This window comes from Heterodontus francisci, unplaced genomic scaffold (assembly GCF_036365525.1).
Source record: "Heterodontus francisci isolate sHetFra1 unplaced genomic scaffold, sHetFra1.hap1 HAP1_SCAFFOLD_214, whole genome shotgun sequence".
NCBI classification, from domain to species: domain Eukaryota; kingdom Metazoa; phylum Chordata; class Chondrichthyes; order Heterodontiformes; family Heterodontidae; genus Heterodontus; species Heterodontus francisci.
Genome location: NW_027140909.1, coordinates 3027046 through 3053810, shown reverse-complemented (window position 1 = coordinate 3053810; position 26765 = coordinate 3027046). Strand labels below are relative to the sequence as shown.

Here is a 26765-nt window from a genome sequence, read left to right as displayed (position 1 = left end):
ATGTGACTAGAGACCCACAGCAATGTTGTTGACTGTTAACTGTCCTCTTACATAGTCTAACAAGTCACCCAGTTGTGAAAGGCAACGAGGCATGAACAATGAATGCTGGCATTGCCTGAGACACCCACATCTTATGAATGAATAAAAAAACAGAAACATTTGAAGCCAAGGTATCATTCTCGTATCTCTTATGCTGTACAGTCTCCCTGGTCAATATATCCTTCCCAATGCACATTGCCCATAGCTGAACATTGCACCAGATGGGGCCTGACCAGTTTTTTCTTTTTAGCTGCAGCATCATTTCTAGCCCCTTGTATTCCATTCCTGTAGATATAAATCCCAGCAATCCATTGACTGTTTTGATTTTCGTTCCTGTACTTGCCTATCACCCTGAAGTCTCTTTTCCCTGTGCTGCATCCGGCTTTTCACCATTTAGAAAGTACTGTAATCTTATTAAGTCCAAGTTGGACACCTCACACTCACCAATATTGAAATAGTTTTGCACAGTCACTGAATCTGTTTTTTGGAAAGTTATGCTTAAAATATACATGATTACAATATGGCTGATGGTTTCTTTCAATTGCAATATTTAGTATGTCAATTATATGTGGCTTTCTATCCAGTCATCGAAATCATTAATAAATATGGTGAATAGTTGAGGTTCCTGTGGGACGGCGCCATCACATCCTGCCAGTTAGATGATCTGTCCATTATCCCTGCTGTCTGTCTCCTCCCACTAAACAAACGTCCGAAGCAGGTCAATAATTTTCCCTAAATTCTATGAGCTTCAACTTTAGCCAACAATCAGTTACAAGGGATTTTGCTGAGTGCTTTCTGGAAGTTCATCTGAATAACATCCATTGAGGATCCCCTGTCCTCTACTTTAGTTACCTCCACAAAATATTTGATCAGGTTCATCAAGCATGATCTACCTTTTACAAATCCATGCTGGCTCTCTCTGATTAGCTGCAACTTTTCAAGGTGATCAGCCTCTCCATCTTTAAATGTATACTCTAGTAATTTCCTGACAACTGCTGTTAGGCTAACCAGTCTATAATTCCCTCGGTTCCCTCGCTAAATTTTCTTTAAATAGCAGTGTGACAATTGAAATTTTCTATCTACTGTCCCAGCAGTTTGCTCTCTATCATTAACAAAGTGATGGAAGGTGTTGTTTACAGCGCTATCAAGCAGTACTTACCAATGAACTACTCACTGATGCTCAGTTTGGGTTTGTTTGGACCACTCAGCTTCAGACCTCATCACACCCTTTGTACAAACATGTATGATAAAGCTGCATTCCAGATGACAGTGACATCCCTCAATGTCAGGTCAGCATTTGTCCGACTGCGGCAACAAAGAACCTTAATAAAAGTTGTGTCCATGTAAATACTGATGCAAAGTAATTATGTATAATTCCTGCTATTTCCTTATTTTCATTTATAATATCACAACTGTCATTGTAATGAGACCACATTGCTTTTAATGACAATATATTTATGAAGTTATTGTAAACGTTTTGCAGCTCTTGCGAACTGTTTTGTCATCCTTTGCTATTCTTTGTATCTCTGCCATTCACGAAGATCTGTACATTTTTCGTTTTGCATTTTTGCATGTTTTTTGTCTCTTTTATACTTATGATGTTATTGTGGCGTGCACGCCAGTCCATAATAGATGAGGTTGAGTTTGGAATTGGACCATTCAATGCGGTGGTCATTGAGTTGAGCTTCTTTGATGGCAGGCTTGTGCCGTTCACTGCGTCAAGGAAGCTATGGAGATCGATAAACACAAGACCTTCCCCCTCACAGTGGCCTGTTCCTCAGTGAATATCAGGGTTTCCCTCCTCGAGAAACGCACAAGCACCTGCTGTGCAGCCAACATACCACGTCCAGAACAGTAGCATGGATTGACTTGCCACGATGCACAATAACTGACGAATCAGCAGCAAGAATAATGGCATATACTGACCTCTCATGGAATATAATTAACTGACCAATAACAGCCTGAACAAGAACATAAAATAACCTATCAGTAGTAAGATCCTGCCCACATTCCCGTTCTGCACTACATATAAATAGAGAGCTTCCACCAATTACAATTATTTCTCCAAACAATGGGCAGAGTACATGGCCCAAAACGTCGTTGTCTGTCAGTATTTCTAACTGCTTTTTCAAGAAAGCAACTGCTGTTTTCAGCGCAAAGGCACGTGATGGAAAACCGGAAAATGGTCTGACTCAAATGTTGCATATTTTAGTTTTCTATTTTCCTGTAGCACCTAGATATTCTACATTTACAACTGTGCTCTACCCCCTCACCCCGACCCCCACCAACCTCCCCTCACCCATTTACTACTTTAAGGTTCCTGTAACAACCCTATGTATCCTTTATTCTGGGACCTTGATCCCAACCCGATTGAGGTGCTGCTCAATTCAACAGAATGGTTCTTTAATATCCCAGTGCAGGTGCCAGCGTCCCATGGAATGTAACACCTCTTTCCAACATCATAAACTTCAAGCACGTGCTCATCTCCCTAATCGTTTATTTTTCCTATGCCAATGTGCAAGCGGCTTGGATAATAATCCAGAGATTATAATCCTTGAGATCTTCTTTTCTATTTCAGCTCCTGGTACTCTCCGAAAAGAACCTCTTGCCTACTCTTCTCTATGTTGTTTCTCCCTACATGGTCCACAACGACTGGATATTTCCCCTCCATTCTTGCAATCTGATTTGAGATAACCCTCATTTCGCACAAGTTGGGAAAATACTGTGTGGGACTCTTAATGCCCTAATTATTGAATCACTTAAAAGTATCACATTATGCTCCACTCCTCCTCCTTTTGAACAGCTTCCTATTCGAAGGTATCCCGGTCAACATTCTGGCTGTCCTTCTAACAGTCTTCATCCTTATCCTCACAAATAGACAGTACTTTGTTCCTGTTCACTTCTGTTTATCCTCATTCTCCATTAGATCTGGATTTCCATTACTGTGTACTATAAGCTGCAACAACCTCATTCTGATCCTGCAGCTCTCTGCAAGGTGTGACTGAAATCTGCAGCAAACTGTCATATACTCTTCTTGCTGCCAGATGTGTTGGCGTTTCTCCAATTCCCACAACATCTCTATGATCCTGAGCCAGAGAGTTTCCAGGTGGAGATATCTACATCAGACAAGTTCCCTCGGGACAGTTCTATATCCACATTCCTATATCCAGAAAAAAAACTGCTCTGCCAGAACTTAATCTGTCTTTATTTTAGAGGTAAAATTATTTGTAGATGCATTTTAGCTTTAACGCTATTTTACTGGTTAGCTAACGACGAAACACTAAGCACTCATCAATTAACTTAATACTTATTTACAACTTACCCACGTCCTCTCACACTCTGACCTGACAATTGCTTCACTTAGTGAGTTTTTCCCTCTATTTGCCTGGTGTCTGCCTCTCAGCCCCTTCCAATAGGCTCTGCTCCTGCTGGCTGTGGCGCTGTTTTAAACCGGTGGCTCCAGTCACTGACTCCAGTTTAACAGACAAAACAGAACACCATCCGAACGCTCACCCTGTACTACCTAGAAGGACGAGGACAGCAGATGCATGGGAACACCATCTGCATGTTCTCCTCCGAAGCACACACCATCCTGATTTGGAACTATATAACTGGTCCTTCACTGTCGCTGGGTCAAATCCTGGAACTCCCTTCCTAACAGCAATGTGAGTGCGCTGAAAGCGCATGCACTGCAGTGGTACAAGAAGGCGGCTCACCACCATCTTTGCAAGGGCACTTCGGGATTGGTAATAAATGCTGTCCTAGCACGAAATTACCACCCCCTGTGAAAGAATAAAAAATACCTCCATTTCCCCCTCTGCACCGAATTCTTACTCTTAGCAAACTCTAACTTCCCACTATTTTCATAATGTATTCAGTTAACATTGCAATCTGTGGTTACACTCTGCCTTACTAGAAGTCTAAAAATAGAAACATAGAAAATAGGAGTAGGCGCAGGCCAGACAGCCTTTTCGAGCCTGCTCCGCCATTCAAACAAAGTCATGGCCTATCATCTAATTCAGTACGCTGTTCCCGTTTTTTCCCATATCGCTTGATTCCTTTGGCATTAAGAAAGATATCTATCTCCTTCTTGAATATATTTAGAGATCTGGCCTCCACTGCATTCTGTGGTCGAGAATTCCGCAGGTTCACCACCTTCTGAGTGAAGACATTTCTCCTCATCTCGGTTCTAAATAGCATACTCCATATCCGGAGACTGTGACCCGTGGTTTTGGACTCTCCAGCCATCGGGAACGTCCTCCCTCCATCTAGCCTGTCTAGTACTGATCGAGTTTTATAGGTTTCTCTGAGATCCTCTCTCATTCTTCTAAACTCTCGTGAATATAGTCCGATTCAAACCGATCTCTCTTCATACGTGAATCCTGCCATCCCAGGAATTAGCCTTGTAAATCTACTTTGCACACTCTTCATGGCAAGGGCATCCTTCCTCAGAACAGGAGACCAAAACTGCACACAGTACTCCAGGTGTGGTGTCACCAAAGCCCTGTATAGGTGCAGTAACATCTTGCTCCTTGAATCAAATCCTCTTGCAATGACGTCCAATATTATATGCTTTTTGAGGCACATTCGAGATGCAACAGTCTGGACAGTTTCCAGCTGACAGTAATTACCCGAGTTCGCACAATCACAGCTGATTGACAGCTTACTGCTAACCTGACTTGCCCTGTTAACTGCGAACAATGAACTGCCTTGCGGTTTGGTTTTTAATTCCAAGCGAATTGCTAATTGTTAAGGCTAGATTTCAGTGTTAGCCACTAATTACCAAATTCCAAACTTCCCACTCTGCTTACAACACATGGAGTTAAAGGTACACTCGATGCTTGCACACTTTGCCTTAACTCTACCTGACTGCATTGCAGAAGAACATTCCCCATGCAGGCAATTGCAGTTCAAGAGGACGGTCCTGACACCGGTTTCAAGGGCAAATAGAGTTGAGCAATAACTGCCACCTCTGCCAGAGATGTCCACATCCGCATAAATAAAAGCAGCTCCTAAATGGGCTTGTTTTGTATTTGTTCTCCAGATCTTCGACAGCTCATCTATCAAACCCCTTAACCATTTTAAACACATCAACTAGATAAGCTGTAATCCTTCTGAACCAAATCTACTGCAAACAAAGTTTATGCAACTTGTCTTCATAATGTAACGCTTTAAGCATTGTTGCCATTCTAGTGACACTGTCCTGAACAACCTCCAAAGCCAGTGGTTTTGTGAAGTGCCGTGCCCAAACGTGACAACAGAGACAACAGAAACATCACATCCTTCATCGTTTACATTCCAAAATCCAAGAGAGCAAGACCAACAATCGATTAGCGATTGCAAGAAGAGCTGTTAATTTTTGAGTGTTCAGCCAACTTCTTAAAGAGGTCCTGTAGTAATTATTGTGATGAAAGTACACAGACCTGAAACATAACTCTCTTGCTCTCTCCACAGATGCTGCTAACCCTGCTCAGTATTTCCAACATTTTCTGTTTTATTTCAGATTTCCAACATCTGCAGTATTTTGCTTTTGTGTTGCTGTGATAATTCTAATTGTTTTTGATAGATAATTTGTGTAAAGTATGGATAGATAATCGTGTACATAAGATTCAACTTTTATACCCATTTTCTATTTTGCTGTTTCTATGCAGAGGATGATTTATAAATTATTTGGATTTGGATTGGTTTCCAATACAGGGAAACATGGACCTCGATTGGTTGATGGGACGAACAGATGCTCTGGCCGGGTGGAGGTGCTGCACGGAGACCAGTGGGGGACGCTGTGTGACATGTACTTTGATCTGGAAGACGCCAATGTGGTCTGTGAGCACTTGCAGTGTGGGACAGTAACCTCAATCCCGGGAGGAGCTCACTTTGGGAAGGGAGCCGGTCCAGTGTGGAAGGAAAGTTACAGGTGTCGGCGGAATGAGACGCGATTGTGGGATTGTCCTGTTTCATCCTGGGAACAGTTTAGCTGCTCCCATGAAAATGATGCCAGTGTCATCTGTACGGGTGAGTCATCTCAGTCAATTGAACTGAAATACCTCAACTGTTCTGCTGTCAAGCATCATTGACTATTTCTACAGGTCGCTGATTCACTAGTTTTGCTGATCCCATGCTGCCTTTGACACTAAGATTCTGAGATGTGTTTGTCGGTTTATTGGTCTGAATTAAATTACAAATGAATCAAAGAGCTTCACTCCAGTAAACATTGAATACATACAATGTCTCGTGATTAGTACTTCCCGCTCATATAATATCTCTTTTGTGGTAAATCTAGGGCATTATTCAAGGGCTATAGAATCAGCAATTTGCTCCCAGGACCACTGCCATAGAATGGAAATGTTGCTCGAGCATTGAAACTGTGATCAATGTTGGCCGTTCAAATATGAATTATCATGGAATTCTCTGCAAAGATCAGCTGACAAATAGAAAAATCTGTGAACTTGTTTCCAGCTAAATGACATGAGATAAATTTTAATTTCCATTACATTAAGGGCAATAAAATGATAGTGAGTGAAGTAACTCGTTATTTCACCAATATGCTATGTCTTTGATTATTTCACAAACTTGATGTAAATTACAATTCTCCCAGTTATTCCTCAACCAGCGCCCTCTTATAACAGATTATCTGCTCAGTTAACTGATCGCTGTACGTGGGACATTGCTCAACGCAAATTGCTCCCACGTTTCACAATTTAAAATATAGGTAATAAAAACAGTAAGTACTGAAAATACTCAGAGGTTCTGGCAGCATCTATAGTGAAAGAAACAGAATCAACCTTGCAATTTGCAGCTTTTTCATCAGAACTTAGAGATTTAACAGTTTTTAAAGAAAGGGGGAAACAAGGAAAGAACGAAAGGAACAATTTGTGATATGGTGGAAGACAGGAGAGATTAAATGGTAAATGGCACAATGCAAGGCAAAAAGATATCGGAATGAGCAAACTAAAAAGCACATCTCGAGAGGAGCTGCAAATTAAAAGGCACAATATCGTCCAAAAATGGAGGGAATCGGATCTGAAATTGCTGAACTTCGTGTTCATTCCATAGGACTGTAAACAGTCTAGTGGAAAGAGGAAGTGCTGTTTCTCAAACTTATGTTAACCTTCATTGGAACTGTACAGGAGAAAGAGGGGAGAGAGGTCAAAGTGGGAGCGGAATAAAGAATGAAAAGGACAGGCAACTGGAAGCTTCAGGTAAAGCTTGCAGACTGAACAAAGGAGTTGTGCAAAGTAAGCACTCAACTGTGATTGGTCTCCCAATGTAAAGGAGGCTGTATCATGATCAGTCAATGCAGTAAATGCAGTTTACTAAAAAGAAGGCAGTACAAGTAAATCATTGTTTCACTGAGAAGCAGTGTTTTGGGGCTTGGATGAACAAAGAACAAAGAACAGGACAGCATAGGAACAGGCCATTCGTCCCTCCAAGCCTGCGCCGATCTTGATGCCTGCCTAAACTAAAACTTTCTGCACTTCCGGGGACTGTTTCCCTCTATTCCCATCCTATTCACGTATTTGTCAAGATCCTCTTAAACGTCGCTATCGTGCCTGCTTCCACCACCTCCCCCGGCAGCAAGCTCCAGGCACTCACCACCCTCTGTGTAAAGAACTTGTGTCGCACATCCCCTCTAAACTTTTCCCGTCTCTAAAATGTATTTACTGAGAAAAGGTAATGGTGAAGAAGATCTTTCGACAAGCCTTCTGAACAATGATGACAGAAATAGTAACCATTAAAATTAATAACTTTTCTGGTGGCAGTAAATTCTGTGATATTTTGCTTCAGTTTCACAATTCTCAATTTGTTGCATGCTGTAGATGAAAATTGGTCACTGAGGCTGACTAATGGGGGAAGCTGGTGTGATGGGCAAGTGGATATTTACTACAATGCAGCTGGGGGAGATTGCAGGATAGACACTGGACCCTGAATGATGCCAACGTGTTCTGCATGCAACTGGGCTGCGGTGAAGCGACAGCCGCTTATAAATATTCAAAGGACGGAAAGAGAGAAGGACCCGTCTGGGTGAATGATGTCCAGTGTGAAGGAAACGAATTGCAGCTCCAGAACTGCAGCTTCTTCACATTGAATTCGTCTATCACTGACAGTATGGATGTCGGGGTCCTGTGTTCAGGTAAACAAATTCTTCACTGCTTTTACAATAACAAGGATGTGAAATGTCTAATCTGCTGAGAAAAGTGATAATCTTGGTTACTTGTTCCTGGGTGTCTCAGACCAGTAATTTCACTTGGGGGCAGGGGGTAAGGATGGTGGGCGGTCGGGGAGCTGGGGCTGGATGGTGGTCGTGTGCAGAAAGAGAGGACACGGACACAATTAAACAGCAAGAACTTTTTTTATTACAGAACTTTCAATTAACACATACATCACAAGGAGACGAACAGGAATATAATCGGACTGAAAACTGACAAAGAGCCAAACAAAGAGATGTTAGAGTGGGTGACTAAATTCTTAGTCAGATGGTTGGATTTGAAGAGCTGGAGACACGGAAATATTTCGGGTGAAAATTCGGATCTGGGGGGGAGGGGTTAGATGGTTAAAGGCAAAACTGAAAGTTATGGGCAATGGAAGTGGGTGAAGTACAAGCAGCTGGATTCCGAGAAAAGCAGAGCTACTGAAATGGTTCAGACTGGAGGCGGTTATACTGATGGCAGGGGGAGAGCATGAAGGTGTCTGAACATGACGATCATAATTGAAAACTCGAGGCATTGGCGGCAGGGAAACCATTAGAACAGTGAGTTCAGTGGCGCTCCTGAAAGGGGCTTCATGTAGGGCAGGCAACAAAGCTTTGGATGAGCTGATGTTTCTGGAGTATGCAGGATGGATAATCGCCCAGGTTAACATTGAAATATTCGATTCTGCAGGCAACAAAGCATGGGTGAGCATTTCAGCAGCAGATGGGCTGAGGCAGGAAGGTGGGTGAATGATGATAGAGGTTAAAGATAAAGGTCTTGTGATAAATAGAATATGGAATTGGACTCTGAGCTCTGGTATCAAATCCAGCAGCGAGCTTGCAATCAGTTCCATTGTCCAGTATGTAAGTAGGCCTCACAGCTGTGTGGGAGATTGCCTGGTGTAAGTTTCATTAGGCTGTGTATAAAAGTAGACAGATGTTTTGGACTTACCCTTGAAAGTTCTATTGTGCAGCATGAAAATGCAGGCATATGTTCTGGGGATGTTTTATTCTGCAGAATGTAAGTGTGGACAGATGTTTTGGATTGTTCCAATGAACATTTATTTACATATGCCAGAGTGGAACTTACAACGTATGAGATATTTAATGATTCAGTTTTGATACCGATTGGTTAGAGTAAGTATTTTCTTCGGACACAGCGGAAATCTTGGCCTCACAGCTCCTGTCTTTACAATCGGCTCCAGTCTGACAGCTCCCAGTTCTGGCTTCATGAGCATTCCTCATTTTAATTGCGCACCATTGGCGGCTGTGTTTTGAACTGCGAAGGTCACACACTCCAGAATTACTTGCTTAAATCACTTTGCCTGTCAACCTCTCTTTCCTGCTTTAAGATCCTCCATAAAAACTAACTCTTTGACTTAGCTTTTGGTCATCTTAGGTGCTTTGTGTTAAAATTTCTTTGAAATCACTCCTGTTTCGCGCCTTGGAATCTTTTATAACGTTAACGACGCTAGAGAAATGCAAGTCACTTGTTAGTCAAGGAAAGAGGAGATGGCAGTAAATGTCTGACCAAAAAAAACAAATAAGGGTAACATACATAGACAAGGAACAGATAGAGTTATATAACATGAGTATAAATTGACAGTTAATCACGTGACTGCTTGCCTTACAACAACGTACACAGCATTCAAACATAAAAGGGGAACTGGAGACCATAACTTGTCAAAGGCAGATCTAGTAGGACATCTGAAACATTCCTGTTCTTTATATTCTATGTAATAAGGAAGTGTAAACAGATATTCTGTTGTATAGTTTTATTTACCTTTCGAAGGCGCATTTAACATGTTTGATTTATCTGGTGATGGGACAATAAGTTGGATTGAGTGATGAGGTGAATGTGTATTGAACTTATAATGCTCATGTACTGTTGTCCAACAGACCACGTGCAGCTAAGGCTGTCCGGCGGTGGAAGCCCATGTACTGGCCGAGTGGAGATTTATTACAATGGGACATGGGGCTCAGTTTGTGCTGATTCCTGGGATCTGGCGGGCGCTGACGTGATTTGCAAACAGCTGGGTTGTGGAAAGGCATTGGACATGTCACTTCCTGCATCTTGTGGACCAGGCTCAGGGCCAGTTTGGTTTGATGAACTGAACTGTTACGGTAACGAATCATTTCTCTGGGAATGTCCCTCAGCATCGTGGGGTAACCACGACTGTTCTCATGAAGAAGATCTGAGGATCATGTGTTCAGGTAAGGGTGCTTCCATGTGCCCATTTTCCGTAATGTTGCGCAGGTGGCGTCACAGGGAAGATATTACATCGAATTACATACAATGCACAGGACAGAATCTGGCCATTCGGCCTAACTGTTCAATTTGGTGTTTATGTTGCCCACAAGTATCGCCCCACTTTACTGCATCTGACACTCTTTGCATGTCCTCCTACTTCTTTCTCCCTCATGTAACTATTCAGCTTTTCCTTAAAGACATCGGTGCTATTCAACTCAACAATTGCTTGTGTTCGGAATTCCAAATTCAAACCACTCCCTACGTAAAAATCAAAATCTCCTGAATTTCATATGAGACTTATTCATGCTTATCCTATATTTATGATCACTAGCTTCGGCCTCTGTCACTTTATAAGTGATTAGTGTCTTTGTATCCCGGGATCTCGTTGCTGCTCTACATCATTTTCACTCTTATTTTGCAAGAAATAGGTGGCCTCCTTATTCTTCCTACCAACACTCACCACCTCAGACCTATCTGTATTAAAACTAATTTGGTAATTGTATGCCCATTCGGCCCATTTAGTCACGTCTTCCCGTATTTTGTCTGTCTTCCTTAGTGTTAACTGTATCCCCAAATTGCTGTCATCTTAAATTTTGAAATTATGTCTCCCATGCCAAAGTCCAAACCGTTTGTACAAATATTGATCAGCAGTGAACCCAGCCCAAAGGAACACCACTTCCCACATTCTGCCATTCTGGGTTACCACTTTTTGTAGCTAGTTTTCTACCAAACCTCCACTGATCTCTTGAGTCCACATGCTCTGACCCCAGTCATGATCCCACCATGTTGTACCTTGTCAGAGGTACTTCTGAAAAAATAAACTTGCATATTGCATCGACTGCAGTATCCCCGTTATCTTTCTGTAACTTCTTCAAAGAATTCAATAACATTGTTTCTTCTTCTGTTGTGAAAACCATGTTCATTAATTTTTATTACTTTATGGGCTGTCGGTGTTTTTCTATCAATTTTCTGAAATAATTACCCGCAATCAGTGAACGCAACCGGTGCAGCATGTGTTGAGCTGTGCAGTATGAACACACAACGAGTTATCAATCTAACTATCTGGATATTTCTTGTGTCATTGACAGAGCACAAAGAGATGCGGCTGGTGAATGGAAAGCATCGCTGTTAGGGGAGAGTGGAAGTGTTCTAGCAATGGCACATCGGGAACAGTGTGCTCAGATTCACTTGATGGACCGGATGCAGAAGTGATCTGTAAACAATTACAGTGCGGTCCCCTCAGTTCTATCGATTATTACGCTCAGTCATTCGGAGAAGGATCCGGACCCATTTGGCTTGATGGGATGGAGTGTATTTCACACGAATCGTTCCTTTGGCAGTGTCGAACAGAACCGTGGGGTAAACACAACTGTGAACACAGGGCGGATGCTGGTGTTGTTTGATCAGGTAACACGACACTCCTCTCAATGTGGGAGTGTCATTTCAAACTTTTGTGTCTGACACAGTCAACATGTTTCTCTTCTCAACAGAAGCAAAGGTAATTAAGGAGCAGCCCCACAGATCAAAGGACTGCTTTCGACAACATGGTTGTAAACGTGTACTTTCACAAGGTACTACTTCATCTTTATTACATCAACTATGTGACTGGTACTCCTGTCTTCTACCACATTAATAATAATCGTTGATTCTTTTTGACAGACTCGGGACAATGGTTGCGCCTGTTTGGAGGTAAAACGAAATGCTCTGGGAGAGTGGAGATATTGTGCAATAACATCTGGGGCACGGTGTGTGATGACTCCTGGGATATGGCCGATGCCAATGTTGTCTGCAGACAGCTGAGTTGTGGCCACGCTCGATTGGCCCCAGGAGGGGCCATGTTCTTTCAGGGTGACGGTGTTATCTGGCTGGATGAGGTGAAGTGCACTGGAAGTGAATCTTCTCTGGCCGACTGTCCTCCCTCATCGCGGGCTCAAACTGACTGTGATCACAAGGAAGATGCCAGTGTGATTTGTTCTGGTGAGGGTGGCAGGATTTGGAGAGTGGGGTTAGGGTTCCTTGTTTTGTTAAATTGACTCATTACTTCAGGAAATTAATAACAGTATTTATTGTTTAAATGCAAAGTGCTGAAGTTTCATCCTCCTGAACTTTTTGTACAATATATTCCACAGGACCCGATGTGCCTCCAATTGCTGTCTCGTCCACATCTGCAGGTACTTACCAGTATTAGTGTTCCAGCTCGTGTTAGGGTTTGTATTAGTTGAATTGGTATTGCGGCCATTTTCTGAAGATACTATGAGCACGTTCTCGCTGACTGGAACGTTTTGTTCCTCACCACATATTGCATATTGTCAGGTTGAAACTCTTCTAATCCCAGTTGCTGGCTGTACCTGAATTGTCCTGTACTCAGCAGAAACATGGGGACACTTTGCCTTTAATTTAGAATGGTTCACACTTTCCTCTGGTGCAATGTGCACCACACATACTGGGGAATGTTCAGCCCGACTCATTGCCCAAAAGCAGTGGATATAATATTAAATAACTATTGTAAATATTTTATCACACAAGACGGACTGTGTCTGTGTTAAACCTTTCTTTATTTTTGTCATTAAGAACAGGGATATGCAACGACTTTCATCCTCGTTGCGGTCTGCTTTGGAGTCCTGCTAATCGGTGTGTTGATTTCACTGATGGTGGTTATACTGAAAAAGTCAATTCGAAGAGGTGAGGCTCATCTCTTACCGCGGATCCAACACAAGATCCCAGATATTGTGTCATATACTTGCAAGACTCTCGTTCATTGCAGCTTTCTATGGAATGTCAAGTGACCTTGTTTGAAATACATAGTAATCTTTTTTTTGCTGTTTTGCTGCATTCAGTGTGCTCCAGAATTAGTAAAATGTGACATTTAAAATGGAGACTGATTTGAAGTGTCCACATTTACTGTGAGAGTTCATCACATAATACATGAAACTCTGCAAGAATTTACTTATTGTAACTATGGATCAGGACGTTTAATTGAAACTTTTGAGCTGTACATTCAGCAGTTTATTTGACTGTTAATCTTCCTTCATCAATTGGGAATCAATTCCAACCTTCAAATTCTGGCTCTGGGCATCCAATCTCGAGCTGTCTAACCGGGTCTGTCCGTTATTTTGACAAGTGATACTTGTTTAGGAACTTCTGCATTCACCAGCCATGATTCTACATTCCAAAGCAAGGCTTCCAATCATATTTCAAATCTCTCCTAATTTATAATAACAAATGGAACTCTTAATAAAAAAAACACGTTACATAATAATTTTGACTTCTTACAGAAAATGCAGTCTCTCACTCTCCCTCTCTCTCTCTTATTGCGAAAGATTCCACAGCGAGGGCAGCATAGGCATATTATCTCTTCCGAGGACGTGACCAGATAAGGCTCTGAAACAAGACAATCCTAAAGCTGAAAAGATCGAGCCTTGTAACCTCACTAGACTGGCAGTATTTTACAAACGATCGCAAGTACGAGATCAGGTCAGAGAGTGATAGAGTAATAGAATTATACAGCACCGAAACAGACCCCGCAGCTCATCGTGTCGATGCTGTCCATCAAGAACCTATCTATTCTAATCCCATTTGCCAGCACTTGGCTCTTAGCCTTGTATGTTGTGGCATTTCAAGTGATCATCCAAATACCTTAAATGTTGTGAGGGTTCCTGCCTCTGCCACCTCTTCAGGCAGTGTGTTCCAGACTCCAACCATCCTCTGGGTGAATATCTTTTTCCTCAAATCCCCTCTAAACCTCCTGCCCCTTACTTTAACTCTATGCCCCCGGTTACTGATGCCTCCGCTAAGAGAAATAGTTTCTTCCAATCTATCCCATCAATGGCCTTCAGAATCAGGTCCCCGCTCAGCCTTCTCTGCCCTTAAGAAAATGACCCTCGCCTATCCAGTCTCTCTTCATAGTTGAAATGCTCCAGCCCAGGCAACATCCAGGTGGATCTCCTCTGCACACTCTCCAGTGCAATCACATCCTTCCGATAGTGTGGTGCCCAGAACTATGCACAGTACTCCAGCTTTGCCGTAACTAGCGTTCTATACAGCTCCATCATAGCCTCCCGGCTCTTATATTCTATGCCTCGGCTAATAAAGGCAAGTATCCCATATGCATTCCTAACCACCTTATCGCCCTTTGCTACTGCCTTCTATGATCTATGGACAGGTACACCAAGGTCCCTCTGACGCTTTGAACTTCCTAGGGTCCTCCCATCCATCGCATATCCCCTTGCCTTGTAAATCCTCCCGAAATGCTTCACCTCACACTTCTCAAGAATAGAATCCACTTGTTGCTCTCCCACTCATCTTACCAGCCCATCTATATCACCCTGTAATTTGCGGCTTTCCTCCTCACTGTTTACAACACCACTAATTACGTGCCATCTGCGAACTTCCTGACCACACCTCCTATATTCACGTCTAAGTCATTAATGTACTCGACAAACAATAAGGGTCCCAGCACCAACCGCTTTAGTACGCCACTGGTCACAGGCCTCCACACGCAAAAGCAACCTTAGACCATCACCTTCTGCCTCCTGCCACTAAGCCAATTTTGGATCCAATTTGTCAAATTGTATTGGATCCCATGATGTCTTACCTTCAAAATGAAACAGGGAGAGCTCAGGGCCAACATGTTCCCGTAAAGTTGAAGGGTAGGACCAACATGTCCAGAGAATCATGGATGTCAAAGGATATAGAGGATTGGATAAGGAACAAAAAAGGAGGTTTATGGCAGATTCAAAGGGCTGAAAACAGCAGAGTCCATGGAGGAGTATAGAAAGTGTCGGGCGTACTTAAAAAATGAATTAGGAGAGCGAAGTGGGGACATGGAAAAACACTGGAGAGCAAGATAAAGGACAATCCCAGTGCGTTTTATAAGTATATTAAGGGCGAGATGATAACCAGGGAAAGAGTAGGGCCGATTAGGGACCAAAGTGACGAGCTGTGTGTGGAGCCCGAGGACATGGATTAGATTTTAATTGATCACTTTACATCTGTGCTCACCATGGAGACTGACGACGTAGATGTAGAGATCCGGGAGGGGGATTGAGATATATTTGAACAAATTAGCATTGAACGGTATGAAGTATTCGCTGTTTTAGCGGGCATAAAATGGATAAATTCCCATGCCCAGATGAGATATATCCCAGGCTGTTATGTGAGTCAAGGGAGGAGATAGGGGCTTTGACACACATTTTCAAATCCTCTCTGGCCGCTGTAGATGTACCAGAGGACTGGAGGACAGTGAATGTGGTACCATTATTCAAGAAGGGTAGCAGATATAAACCAGGTAATTACAGGCCTGTGAATCTAACATCAGTGGTAGGGAAACTGTTGGAAAAAATTCTGAGGAACAGGATTAATCTCCACTTGGAGAGGCAGGGATCAATCAGGGTTAGTCAGCATGGCTTTCTCAGGGGAGATCGTTTCTAACAAAATTGATTGACTTTTTCCTCAGTCAACACATTTGTCCCCAGTCTGTTGCAGGTGAAGATATGAGTATGCAGAAAAATAGACACATAGACGTACACGAAAATACACACAACAAATCTACTCCGCATTCACAATTTCTGGCTTTTTACTCTTTACTATTACTATCTATGTGATTTGGATGTGTTCACAGATAATTTACTGTTAAACGCTCATGGGTTGTAACAAAACGTGAATCTTCCCACCCATCTGACAGGTTTTGTCACTAGCACCAACGGTTCACTGGTTGGTTTGTACCAAGCAGTTTATGAAGAGATTGGGAATGTTCCACCAGGCAAAGATTCCTATCAGATCCGGCGTTCAGGTCTGTGTTTTATATTTCATACCGAATTGAATTTTCAACAAAAAAATGTCACTTCCGCTTAAATACCACATTTTAATTGTCAGTTTACTGACTGAACCCTATCAGAAATCCGCTCACTATCACCATGTGAAGGAGTCCTATTACAGTGTGAGTGTGTCTATATCTGTGTGTATAGTAAGATGAGCAATGGGTTTGGGAAGATATTCACCCGTGATTTCTGTTTATTTTTAACTAGCAATCAAAACCGATGATCGATTTTCCCTTCCGTCTGCACATGGACTGCCTCAGATATCTGAACACCTGAATAACAAACACATCGGCTGTTCGTGTTATTTTTTGTTATTTTATAGTGTATCCTACAGCAATTGAATATCATAAATCGACTGAAACTCTCTTCAATATTTCATGGATCATCACATCTTTGTAGCATTTTCTGTGTCTGCTGACTTTGAAATCTTTATCACTATCATGTCATTTTATTCCCTTTAAACTGGACCATAAATATTCACTGCTCTCAGGAGGAGACAGTTACATTGACACAGATTTTATTTCTCTCGGTGACTGGATTTCTGGATCGGAAACATGTTCCCACCAGGAACTCCTTACCTGAAATCGGTGGTTTCTTCAAAAAACCTATTCCACCCATTAATCGGCAAATTCTGCTTCACGATACTAGGGGCAAAAACTCTACCAAATCAATAAAAGTTTTGTCTTGCGCTACATTTGGGGAGCGAGTTAACCACTGATAGAAATTTCTCAGGTTGAAACAAAACACACCAAGAAGAACAACTTCGTTATTAGCCTCATTGCACTCTTTTCTGCCCCATTATCCGGGGTGGGATTCGGTTTTGAAGCCACCACCAGCCGTCTGAGACTCTGAAAGGGAAGGACTCGGGGACAGGGTGGAGGAATTCTGGATTAAGAAGCTGTGCTAACAGACTATGTTTTACACTATTGTCTCCGCTCTGATGTCTGAAATCTGACCCACCAGCTGCACTGTGTATTGTTTTAACTGCTCGCTATATGCGCCAACATTTATGGTCCATCTCTAGTTGCACTTGAACCACTGCAATCCCTGTGATGAATGTTTCACAATCGTGTCAGATACAAAGTTCCAGGATATTGTCACCAGATGATGACGTTTTATTGTTATTTTCTCGAACGTCCCACTCAATCTCTCCAATAACCATCCATGTTTGTGTCTTACAGTTGCTGATTCCATTGAGTCCCTCAATCAGATTGAATATTACACCAGTCACAGTTTGGGTGACACGGATCCTGGATCAGAAAATCCTGAAGGGAACTCCTCCAGCATTCAGGGTGGGTACATTTTTACTTGTTACCTTTACTTTTTTTTAATCCATCACGCTGTCTGCTATCTAAAATCAAGAACTAAATATATCAGAACGTACTCACTGCGAAGTGATGCTGCTGAAGACATGGAGATTGACTGAGTGATTTTAGTTTAAAAAATGGAGAAATAATTTGGAATTTTACAAAATCATCCCGATTGCACCCAGTACATTAATGGAATGAGACATTCAATTATTGTGATTTTTGACACTGATGTCTGGGCGGTTAAATGTGACATGTGTGCGTATGTTGAATGGGTAATTCAATGAGAAAGATGTGAATTCAAAATGGCGGGCAGAATTTTGTCACACAGTGGCGACAGACTAGGAGAGAAAATGCCGCTGGATAGCGGTGCAAAGGAAACCCGACGTCTTTACGCTGTTAAATGATATTCCTGGAAGCGGCCGAGCTGGTGGGTGGAGGCGGCACTTTAAGGCGCTGGGCAGGTAATTGAATCTATAAAACAGGAAATTCATGGCAATGTTCCAAGCTATTCACAATTTCGTGAAAGGCGCGCAAGAACAACAGTTTTCAGAGACTCTCCATCTGTAAGGGAGGGGAAGCTCAGAGGAAGCTCCGTTTTGGCTGTGAAAAGCATTGTGGCACTGGAGGGAGGGTGAGAGATACTGTATCGCGGTATTGGTAATCTGGAGGCTGACCGATCTTGGAGATCACAACAGAAGTATTCAGGATGAACATCCTCTCCGACTTGTAACTTACATATGCCAAGTAAAAAGAATGGAGGCCTTGAGAAGTGAGTGCAGCAATTTACAATAGGTGTCTGTCACTCCGTTTTTGAGGACTCCCATAGTGGACGACAATCAGAGATGGAGACAGCTGCAGTTCCCTGGGGTTAGGCTGCAGCACTCAGACAGGGACAAGAATCGTGAGGCTGGAAGAGAGTGTGGATGAGCAGGGTGCACAGCCGCACGCATCCAGCTTCTTGAGTGCAGAAGATGCCACCCACCAAAGAGGGCTTACCATCAGAGGCTCTGCTCCTTGCAAATGTCGGAGCAGCAGTGTCACTGATGATTGTGCCTTTCCAAGGAGGTGGTCGCTGAGCTGTGCTCGAAAGTGGAGGAACATCTGCACCAATGAGTTTAATTTTTATCTTTTGTGACATTAAAGGCTGTCAGATTAATGTTACGCAGTGCATTCACCTTGCCATACGACATAAGGGCATTTAGCCCGTTTCTGCACTGAAACCTCTTACTTTTTTTTAGAGTTACAGCACTGAAACAGGCCCTTCGGCCCACCGAGTCTGTGCTGACCATCAACCACCCATTATATACTAATCCTATACTCATCCCATATTCCTACCACATCCTCACCTGTTCCTATATTTCCCGACCACCGACCTATACTAGGGGCAATTTATAATGGCCAATTTACGTACCAACCTGCAAGTCTTTTTGGCTGTGGGAGGAAACCGGAGCACCCGGAGAAAACCCACGCAGAAACAGGGAGAACTTGCAAACTCCACACAGGCGGTACCCAGAATTGAACCCGGGTCGCTTGAGCTGTGAGGCTGCGGTGCTAACCACTGCGCCACTGTGCCGCCCATGGGAACACATCACGGCTGCTCACCCCCTGCTCAATCTCCTGCCATGCCCTCCTCACCTGCCATGCTGGCCTTCTCCTCCCGTCCCGATGGAAAAGCGCTTCCCTCCTTGCCCTTGCTGTCTGAAGGAACACGCTCATGGAGGCATGCAAAAGCCTGGGCGCCACCCTTGCTCTGGCTGCTGCCATCTGCCAAACATGCGGGTTGTCTGTCTCCCAACTAATGTCCCACACTGGCCCTGCCTTTCAATCGATTGCAGGCTGCATTTTAATCATAGCATGATCTGTGACTTACCTATTGTGACACGACATGCTCCCACCATTCATCAGCATCTAATTTCACTACGGCTGAAGATCACAGTCTACCCTGGCCGGCCCTGGTAGACTGACGTCTAATAATATAATTCTAAGTATTCATTGTTACCATTTAATGTCAGTGAAAATCATTATTTCCTCTCAGGTGTGGGTTCGGGTGATTATGATGATGTAACGACTGGAGCCATTGACACTCAGGATGGTCACATGTTGCTGGACAGTGGTCCTGATGATCTCTTCACACTGACAAGTGCCGGCCGTGATCTCTCCACTCTCGGTGAGTTGAACTCCCACAGTCACCAGCTCTCCATCACTACTTTGAATTTCGTTCCACTCGGCAATGTCACAGACTACTGGTTGATATAAATTCATGTTGTGATTAAAGGAAATTAGACAAAACAGTGCTTGACTTATTTTGGAAAGGACACCCTTATGTTATTCGGTGTGTGATATCTCTCTTGTTAACACAGTCACTGGAAATCTTTCAGGTGCTCAAAATGAACACACTGATTCAGGCTTAGCTGATCCATTTCATCTGCTATCACGAAGCGATTAAAAAAAACAGTGAATGGAGCTGGGAAACATTCAGCTGTCAGAAAATTCCATTCCCCTTTACATTATTGACACATATATAGACGACCCGCACTGAACCCGCTTTCAAACCAATCATTAATTCATAAACGTTCTCTCCAATGCATACAGCTCACAGACCCGCACTGAACCCGTTTTCAGTCCAAACATTAATCCATAATATTTCTCTCCACAGTGTACGGCTCTCAGCCCCTCACAGAACTCGCGTTAAGTCCAATCGTTACTACATAATCTTTCTCTGCAAAGTATACAACTCTCAGACCCGTACTGACCCCGCTTTCAGTCCAATCGTTAATCCATAACGTTTCTCTCCACAGTATACAGCTCACAGACCCACATTGAATCCACTTTCAGTCCAATCATTAATTCATAACAATTCTCTCCACAGTATATAGCTCTCAAACGCGCACTGATCACGCTTTCAGCCCAATAATTAATCCATAATCTTTCTCGCCACAGTGTACAGCTGTCAGACCCGCACTGAACACGCTTCCAGTCCAATCATTAATCCATAATCTCACTCTCCACAGTATACAGCTCTCAGACCCACACTGAACACGCTTCCAGTCCAATCATTAATCCATAATCTCACTCTCCACAGTATACAGCTCTCAGACACGCACTGAACCCGCATTCAGTCCAATCATTACTCCATAATCTTTCTCTCCGTAGGATAAAGCTCTCAGACCCACACTGAACCCGCATTCAGTCCAATCATTAATACATAATCTTTCTCTCCACAGTATACAGCTCTCAGACCCGCACTGAACACGCTCTCAGTCCAATCATTACTCCATAATCTTTCTCTCCATAGGATAAAGCTCTCAGACCCACACTGAACCCGCATTCAGTCCAATCATTAATACATAATCTTTCTCTCCACAGTATACAGCTCTCAGACCCGCACTGAACACGCTCTCAGTCCAATCATTACTCCATAATCTTTCTCTCCATAGGATACAGCTCTCAGACCCGCACTGACCCCGCATTCAGACCAATCATTAATACATAATCTTTCTCTCCACAGTATACAGCTCTCAGACCCGCACTGAACCCGCTTTCACAACAATCATTAATCAATTATCTTTCTCTCCACAATATACTGCTCTCAGACCCGCACTGAACCCGCATTCAGTCCAATCATTAATACATAATCTTCATCTCCACAGTATACAGCTCTCAGACCCGCACTGAACCCGCTTTCAGTCCAATCATTAATCCATAATCTTTCTCTCCACAGTATACAGCTCTCAGACCCGCACTGAACCCGCTTTCAGTCCAATCATTAATGCATAATATTTCTCTCCACAGTATACAGCTCTCAGACCCGCACTGAACCCGCTTTCAGTCCAATCATTAATGCATAATATTTCTCTCCACAGTATCCAGCTCTCAGACCCACACTGAACCCGCTTTCCGTCCAATCATTAATACATAATCTTTCTCTCCACAGTATACAGCTTTCAGACCCACACTGAACCCGCTTTCAGTCCAATCATTAATACATAATCTTTCTCTCCACAGTATACAGCTCTCAGACCGGCACTGAACCCGCTTTCAGGCCAATCATTAATGCATAATATTTCTCTCCACAGTATCCAGCTCTCAGACCCGCACTGACCCGCATTCAGTCCAATCATTAATACATAATCTTTCTCTCCACAGTATACAGCTCTCAGACCCACACTGAACCCGCTTTCAGTCCAATCATTAATACATAATCTTTCTCTCCACAGTATATAGCTCTCAGACCCGCACTGAACCCGCTTTCACAACAATCATTAATCAATTATATTTCTCTCCACAATATACAGCTCTCAGACCCACACTGAACCAGCTTTCAGTCCAATCATTAATACATAATCTTTCTCTCCACAGTATATAGCTCTCAGACTCGCACTGAACCCGCTTTCACACCAATCATTAATCAATTATCTTTCTCTCCACAATATACAGCTCTCAGACCCGCACTGAACCCGCTTTCAGTCCAATCATTAATACATAATCTTTCTCTCCACAGTATATAGCTCTCAGACTCGCACTGAACCCGCTTTCACACCAATCATTAATCAATTATCTTTCTCTCCACAATATACAGCTCTCAGACCCGCACTGAACCCGCTTTCAGTCCAATCATTAACCCATAATCTTTCTCTCCACAGTATACAGCTCTCAGACCCACACTGAACCCGCATTCAGTCCAATCATTAATACATAATCTTTCTCTCCACAGTATACAGCTCTCAGACCCACACTGAACCCGCTTTCAGTCCAATCATTAATCCATAAACTTTCTCTCCACAGTATACAGCTTTCAGACCCGCACTGAACCCGCTTTCAGTCCAATCATTAATCCATAATCTTTCTCTCCACAGTATATAGCTCTCAGACCCGCACTGAACGCTCTTTCACTCCAGTCATGAATCCATTATCTTTCTCTCCATAGTATACAGCATTCAGACCCACACTGAACCCGCTTTCTGTCCAATCATCAATACATAATTTTTCTCTCCACAGTATATAGCTCTCAGACCCGCACTGAACCCGCTTTCACAACAATCATTAATCAATTATCTTTCTCTCCACAGTATACAGCTCTCAGACCCGCACTGAACCCGCTTTCAGTCCAATCATTAATACATAATCTTTCTCTCCATAGTATACAGCTCTCAGACCCACACTGAACCCGCTTTCAGTCCAATCATTAATACATAATCTTTCTCTCCACAGTATACAGCTCTCAGACCCACACTGAACCCGCTTTCAGTCCAATCATTAATACATAATCTTTCTCTCCACAGTATACAGCTCTCAGACCCGCACTGAACCCGCTTTCAGTCCAATCATTAATCAATTATCTTTCTCTCCACAATATACAGCTCTCAGACCCGCACTGAACCCGCATTCAGTCCAATCATTAATACAAATTCTTTCTCTCCACAGTATACAGCTCTCAGACCCGCACTGAACACGCTCTCAGTCCAATCATTAATACATAATCTTTCTCTCCACAGTATATAGCTCTCAGACCCACACTGAACCCGCTTTCAGTCCAATCATTAATACATAATCTTTCTCTCCACAGTATTCAGCTCTCAGACCCGCACTGAACCCGCTTTCAGTCCAATCATTAATCCATAATCTTTCTCTCCACAGTATACAGCTCTCAGACCAGCACTGAACCCGCTTTCACACCAATCATTGATCAATTATCTTTCTCTCCACAATATACAGCTCTCAGACCCGCACTGAACCCGCATTCAGTCCAATCATTAATACATAATCTTTCTCTCCACAGTATACAGCTCTCAGACCCGCACTGAACCCGCTTTCAGTCCAATCATTAATACATAATCTTTCTCTCCACAGTCTATAGCTCTCAGACTCGCACTGAACCCGCTTTCACACCAATCATTAATCAATTATCTTTCTCTCCACAATATACAGCTCTCAGACCCGCACTGAACCCGCATTCAGTCCAATCATTAATACATAATCTTTCTCTCCACAGTGTACAGCTCTCAGACCCACACTGAACCCGCATTCAGTCCAATCATTAATACATAATCTTTCTCTCCACAATATACAGCTCTCAGACCCGCACTGAACCCGCTTTCAGTCCAATCATTAATCCATAATCTTTCTCTCCACAGTATACAGCATTCAGACCCACACTGAACCCGCATTCAATCCAATCATTAATCCATAACTTTTCTCTCCACAGAATACAGCTCTCAGACCCGCACTGAACGCTCTTTCACTCCAGTCATGAATCCATTATCTTTCTCTCCATAGTATACAGCATTCAGACCCACACTGAACCCGCTTTCTGTCCAATCATTAATACATAATCTTTCTCTCCACAGTATATAGCTCTCAGACCCGCACTGAACCCGCTTTCACAACAATCATTAATCAATTATCTTTCTCTCCACAATATACAGCTCTCAGACCCGCACTGAACCCGCTTTCAGTCCAATCATTAATACATAATCTTTCTCTCCACAGTATCTTGCTCTCAGACCCGCACTGAACCCGCTTTCACACCAATCATTAATCAATTATCTTTCTCTCCACAATATACAGCTCTCAGACCCGCACTGAACCCGCATTCAGTCCAATCATTAATACATATTCTTTCTCTCCACAGTATACAGCTCTCAGACTCGCACTGAACCCGCATTCAGTCCAATCATTAACCCATAATCTTTCTCTCCACAGTTTACAGCTCTCAGACCCGCACTGAACCCGCATTCAGTCCAATCATTAATACATAATCTTTCTCTCCACAGTATACAGCTCTCAGACCCGCACTGAACCTGCTTTCAATCCAATCATAAATCCATAACGTTTCTCTCCACGGGATACAGCTCCCAGTCCCGCACTGATCCCGCATTCAGTCCAATCATTATTCCATAATCTTTCTCTCCACAGGATACAGCTCCCAGTCACGCACTGAACCCGCATTCAGTCCAATCATTCATCCATAATCTTTATCTCCACAATATACAGCTCTCAGACCCGCACTGAACCCGCTTTCAGTCCAATCATTAATCCATAATCTTTCTCTCCACAGTATACAGCTCTCAGACCCGCACTGAACCCGCTTTCAGTCCAATCATTATTCCATAATCTTTCTCTCCACAATATACAGCTCTATGACCCGCACTGATCCCGCATTCAGTCCAATCATTAACCCATAATCTTTCTCTCCACAATATACAGCTCTCAGGCCCGCACTGAACCCGCTTTCAGTCCAATCATTATTCCATAATCTTTCTCTCCACAGTATACAGCTCTCAGACCCACACTGAACCCACTTTCAGTCCAATCATTAACCCATAATCTTTCTCTCCACAGTATACAGCTCTCAGACCCGTACTGAACCCGCTTTCAATCCAATCATTAATCCATAATCGTTCTCTCCGCAGTCTGCACCTCTCAGACGCACACTGAAACCGCGTTCCGTCCAGTCGTTACTCCATATTCTTTCCCTCCACGGTATATAGCTCTCAGACCCGCACTGAACCCGCTTTCTGTCCAATCATTAATACATAATATTTCTCTCCACAGTACACAGCTCTCAGACTCGCACTGATCCCGGTTTACCGGTTCCCTCCATTGCTGACAACTATGAGGATGCTCACTGTGACACGTTCACAATAGCAGACGTTCCAACAACGATGGGCAGTGACTATGTGGTTCAACATCTTCCATCTCCATTAGTCCGGTGAGAGCAATGTTTTATTATTTGCTCCATGTATTTGTGCTGACAGTGTGCAGTCCCGGCTGTTTCCAATTTTTATATGATCATTAATGGTGTTTTCAATGGTCAGTGATTCCAAAGTATCAGAGAGAACATTTTCTGTACTTACTAAAGAAATAGGAGGCTTATTGAAGCATAAATATTCTGAAGGGATCATATAATGTATTTGATGTGTTGGTTTGATGGTTAACATTGCTGTAACCCTCACCAGTCGTTTTTGTTGTTCTTTAAGGTAAAAGTCAGCCTCAAATCCTGCCTATGATGTCTGGAGTATGATCACAGATTGGTGGAAAATATTCTGTGTTAAATATGAACGAATGATGTGAACTTATCCAACAGTGTGAACATGATAAATGTGCTTTGCTTTACTATATAAACATCACTTTATTTTAATGAACTATCATGTTAATTTGTGTTGAAATAACTAGATTTGCCTTTTCTTGGTATTTTTTCTGGAAGTGTGTGTATTCTGTTTAATTAAAATACCAAACAGAATTGATTTCGGATCATTTCTCTGTCTATACAAATACTGAGATATATTACTCCGCCTGTTATTACCAACACTGTCACAGAGATTAAAACCATTGCTTAATTAATAAAGAGCTTATACAAAGTTCGTTTAGTAACCGAGTCACTTTTCCATATCCTGTTAATAAAAAGGTTTAGAACACGTCATGTGACAAATAAATAGTCTGTCTCTTTAGTCTGCATTTATAGTAACTGTTTGCTCCACCGCCATATACTCAACGTGGACAAATTACTGCAGTTTATAATGTAAGTGTTGATGTACAATGGGAATAATTAAAAAAAAATAATTAAAAACATTTATTCAATGTTGCAGTTGGAATTTGTGCCTTTGTCAATATTTATGACTCTTTTATGGTTCAAATACTAAATATACACCAATTCCTAGATACAAGACAATGTTGTTTTACTGCGCTACATTACTCTGGAGTATGGTGGGAGAGCAGGAGAATGTGATCAGAAATTTTTGTGTTTTTACCGGCAATTTTAAACATTTCAGTTCGTCATCAGCAGAGCGCAATTGTTACTCTGTCGGGAGAACGAATACACCGTGCATTACTCTCCAGAAAACTGTGATTTTTGTGACTCGTTGGCTTACTGAAATACCCGTATCAACCAGCAGAATCATGCTGGAAATACTTAACAGCTGAGATACCATCTGTGGCGAGAGACACAGAACTCGCTTTGAACGTTAATGCGTTTCTTCAGAAATATATATTAGCCGAGATTAATTACTTTTAGCAAATATAGAACCAGGGATGAAGGGGGACTGGAGAGAGTAAAAGAGTGAAGGTTTGTGTTAAGATGGAGGCAAGTTGATTAAATCAATTCCGCCCCCTTTACTCTCTCTTGTCTGTGTCCCTGTGACCTGCAGCACTTCATTCTC

The 26765-nt window shown here is 42.6% G+C and overlaps 1 protein-coding gene across 4 annotated transcripts in view; it reads left to right on the top strand.

Moving 5' to 3' along the window:
* LOC137361389 (scavenger receptor cysteine-rich type 1 protein M130-like) overlaps nucleotides 1-26145 on the top strand; it is a 44083-nt gene extending 17938 nt beyond the window's left edge. For 2 of the 4 annotated variants that reach the window (XM_068026258.1, XM_068026259.1), the window contains 14 exons: nucleotides 5737-6051; nucleotides 7857-8170; nucleotides 10127-10441; nucleotides 11567-11837; nucleotides 11969-12049; nucleotides 12138-12455; nucleotides 12608-12649; nucleotides 13050-13160; nucleotides 16162-16269; nucleotides 16505-16591; nucleotides 17479-17589; nucleotides 19643-19774; nucleotides 25162-25318; nucleotides 25587-26145. In XM_068026258.1, the coding sequence (XP_067882359.1) occupies nucleotides 11591-11837; nucleotides 11969-12049; nucleotides 12138-12455; nucleotides 12608-12649; nucleotides 13050-13160; nucleotides 16162-16269; nucleotides 16505-16591; nucleotides 17479-17589; nucleotides 19643-19774; nucleotides 25162-25318; nucleotides 25587-25590 (1398 nt within the window). In that variant the 5' untranslated portion in view covers nucleotides 5737-6051; nucleotides 7857-8170; nucleotides 10127-10441; nucleotides 11567-11590 and the 3' untranslated portion in view covers nucleotides 25591-26145. The remainder of the gene's footprint in view (nucleotides 1-5736; nucleotides 6052-7856; nucleotides 8171-10126; nucleotides 10442-11566; nucleotides 11838-11968; nucleotides 12050-12137; nucleotides 12456-12607; nucleotides 12650-13049; nucleotides 13161-16161; nucleotides 16270-16504; nucleotides 16592-17478; nucleotides 17590-19642; nucleotides 19775-25161; nucleotides 25319-25586) is intronic. The other 2 variants (XM_068026260.1, XM_068026261.1) reach the window with 2 other exon arrangements.
* Nucleotides 26146-26765: the final 620 nt, after the last annotated feature.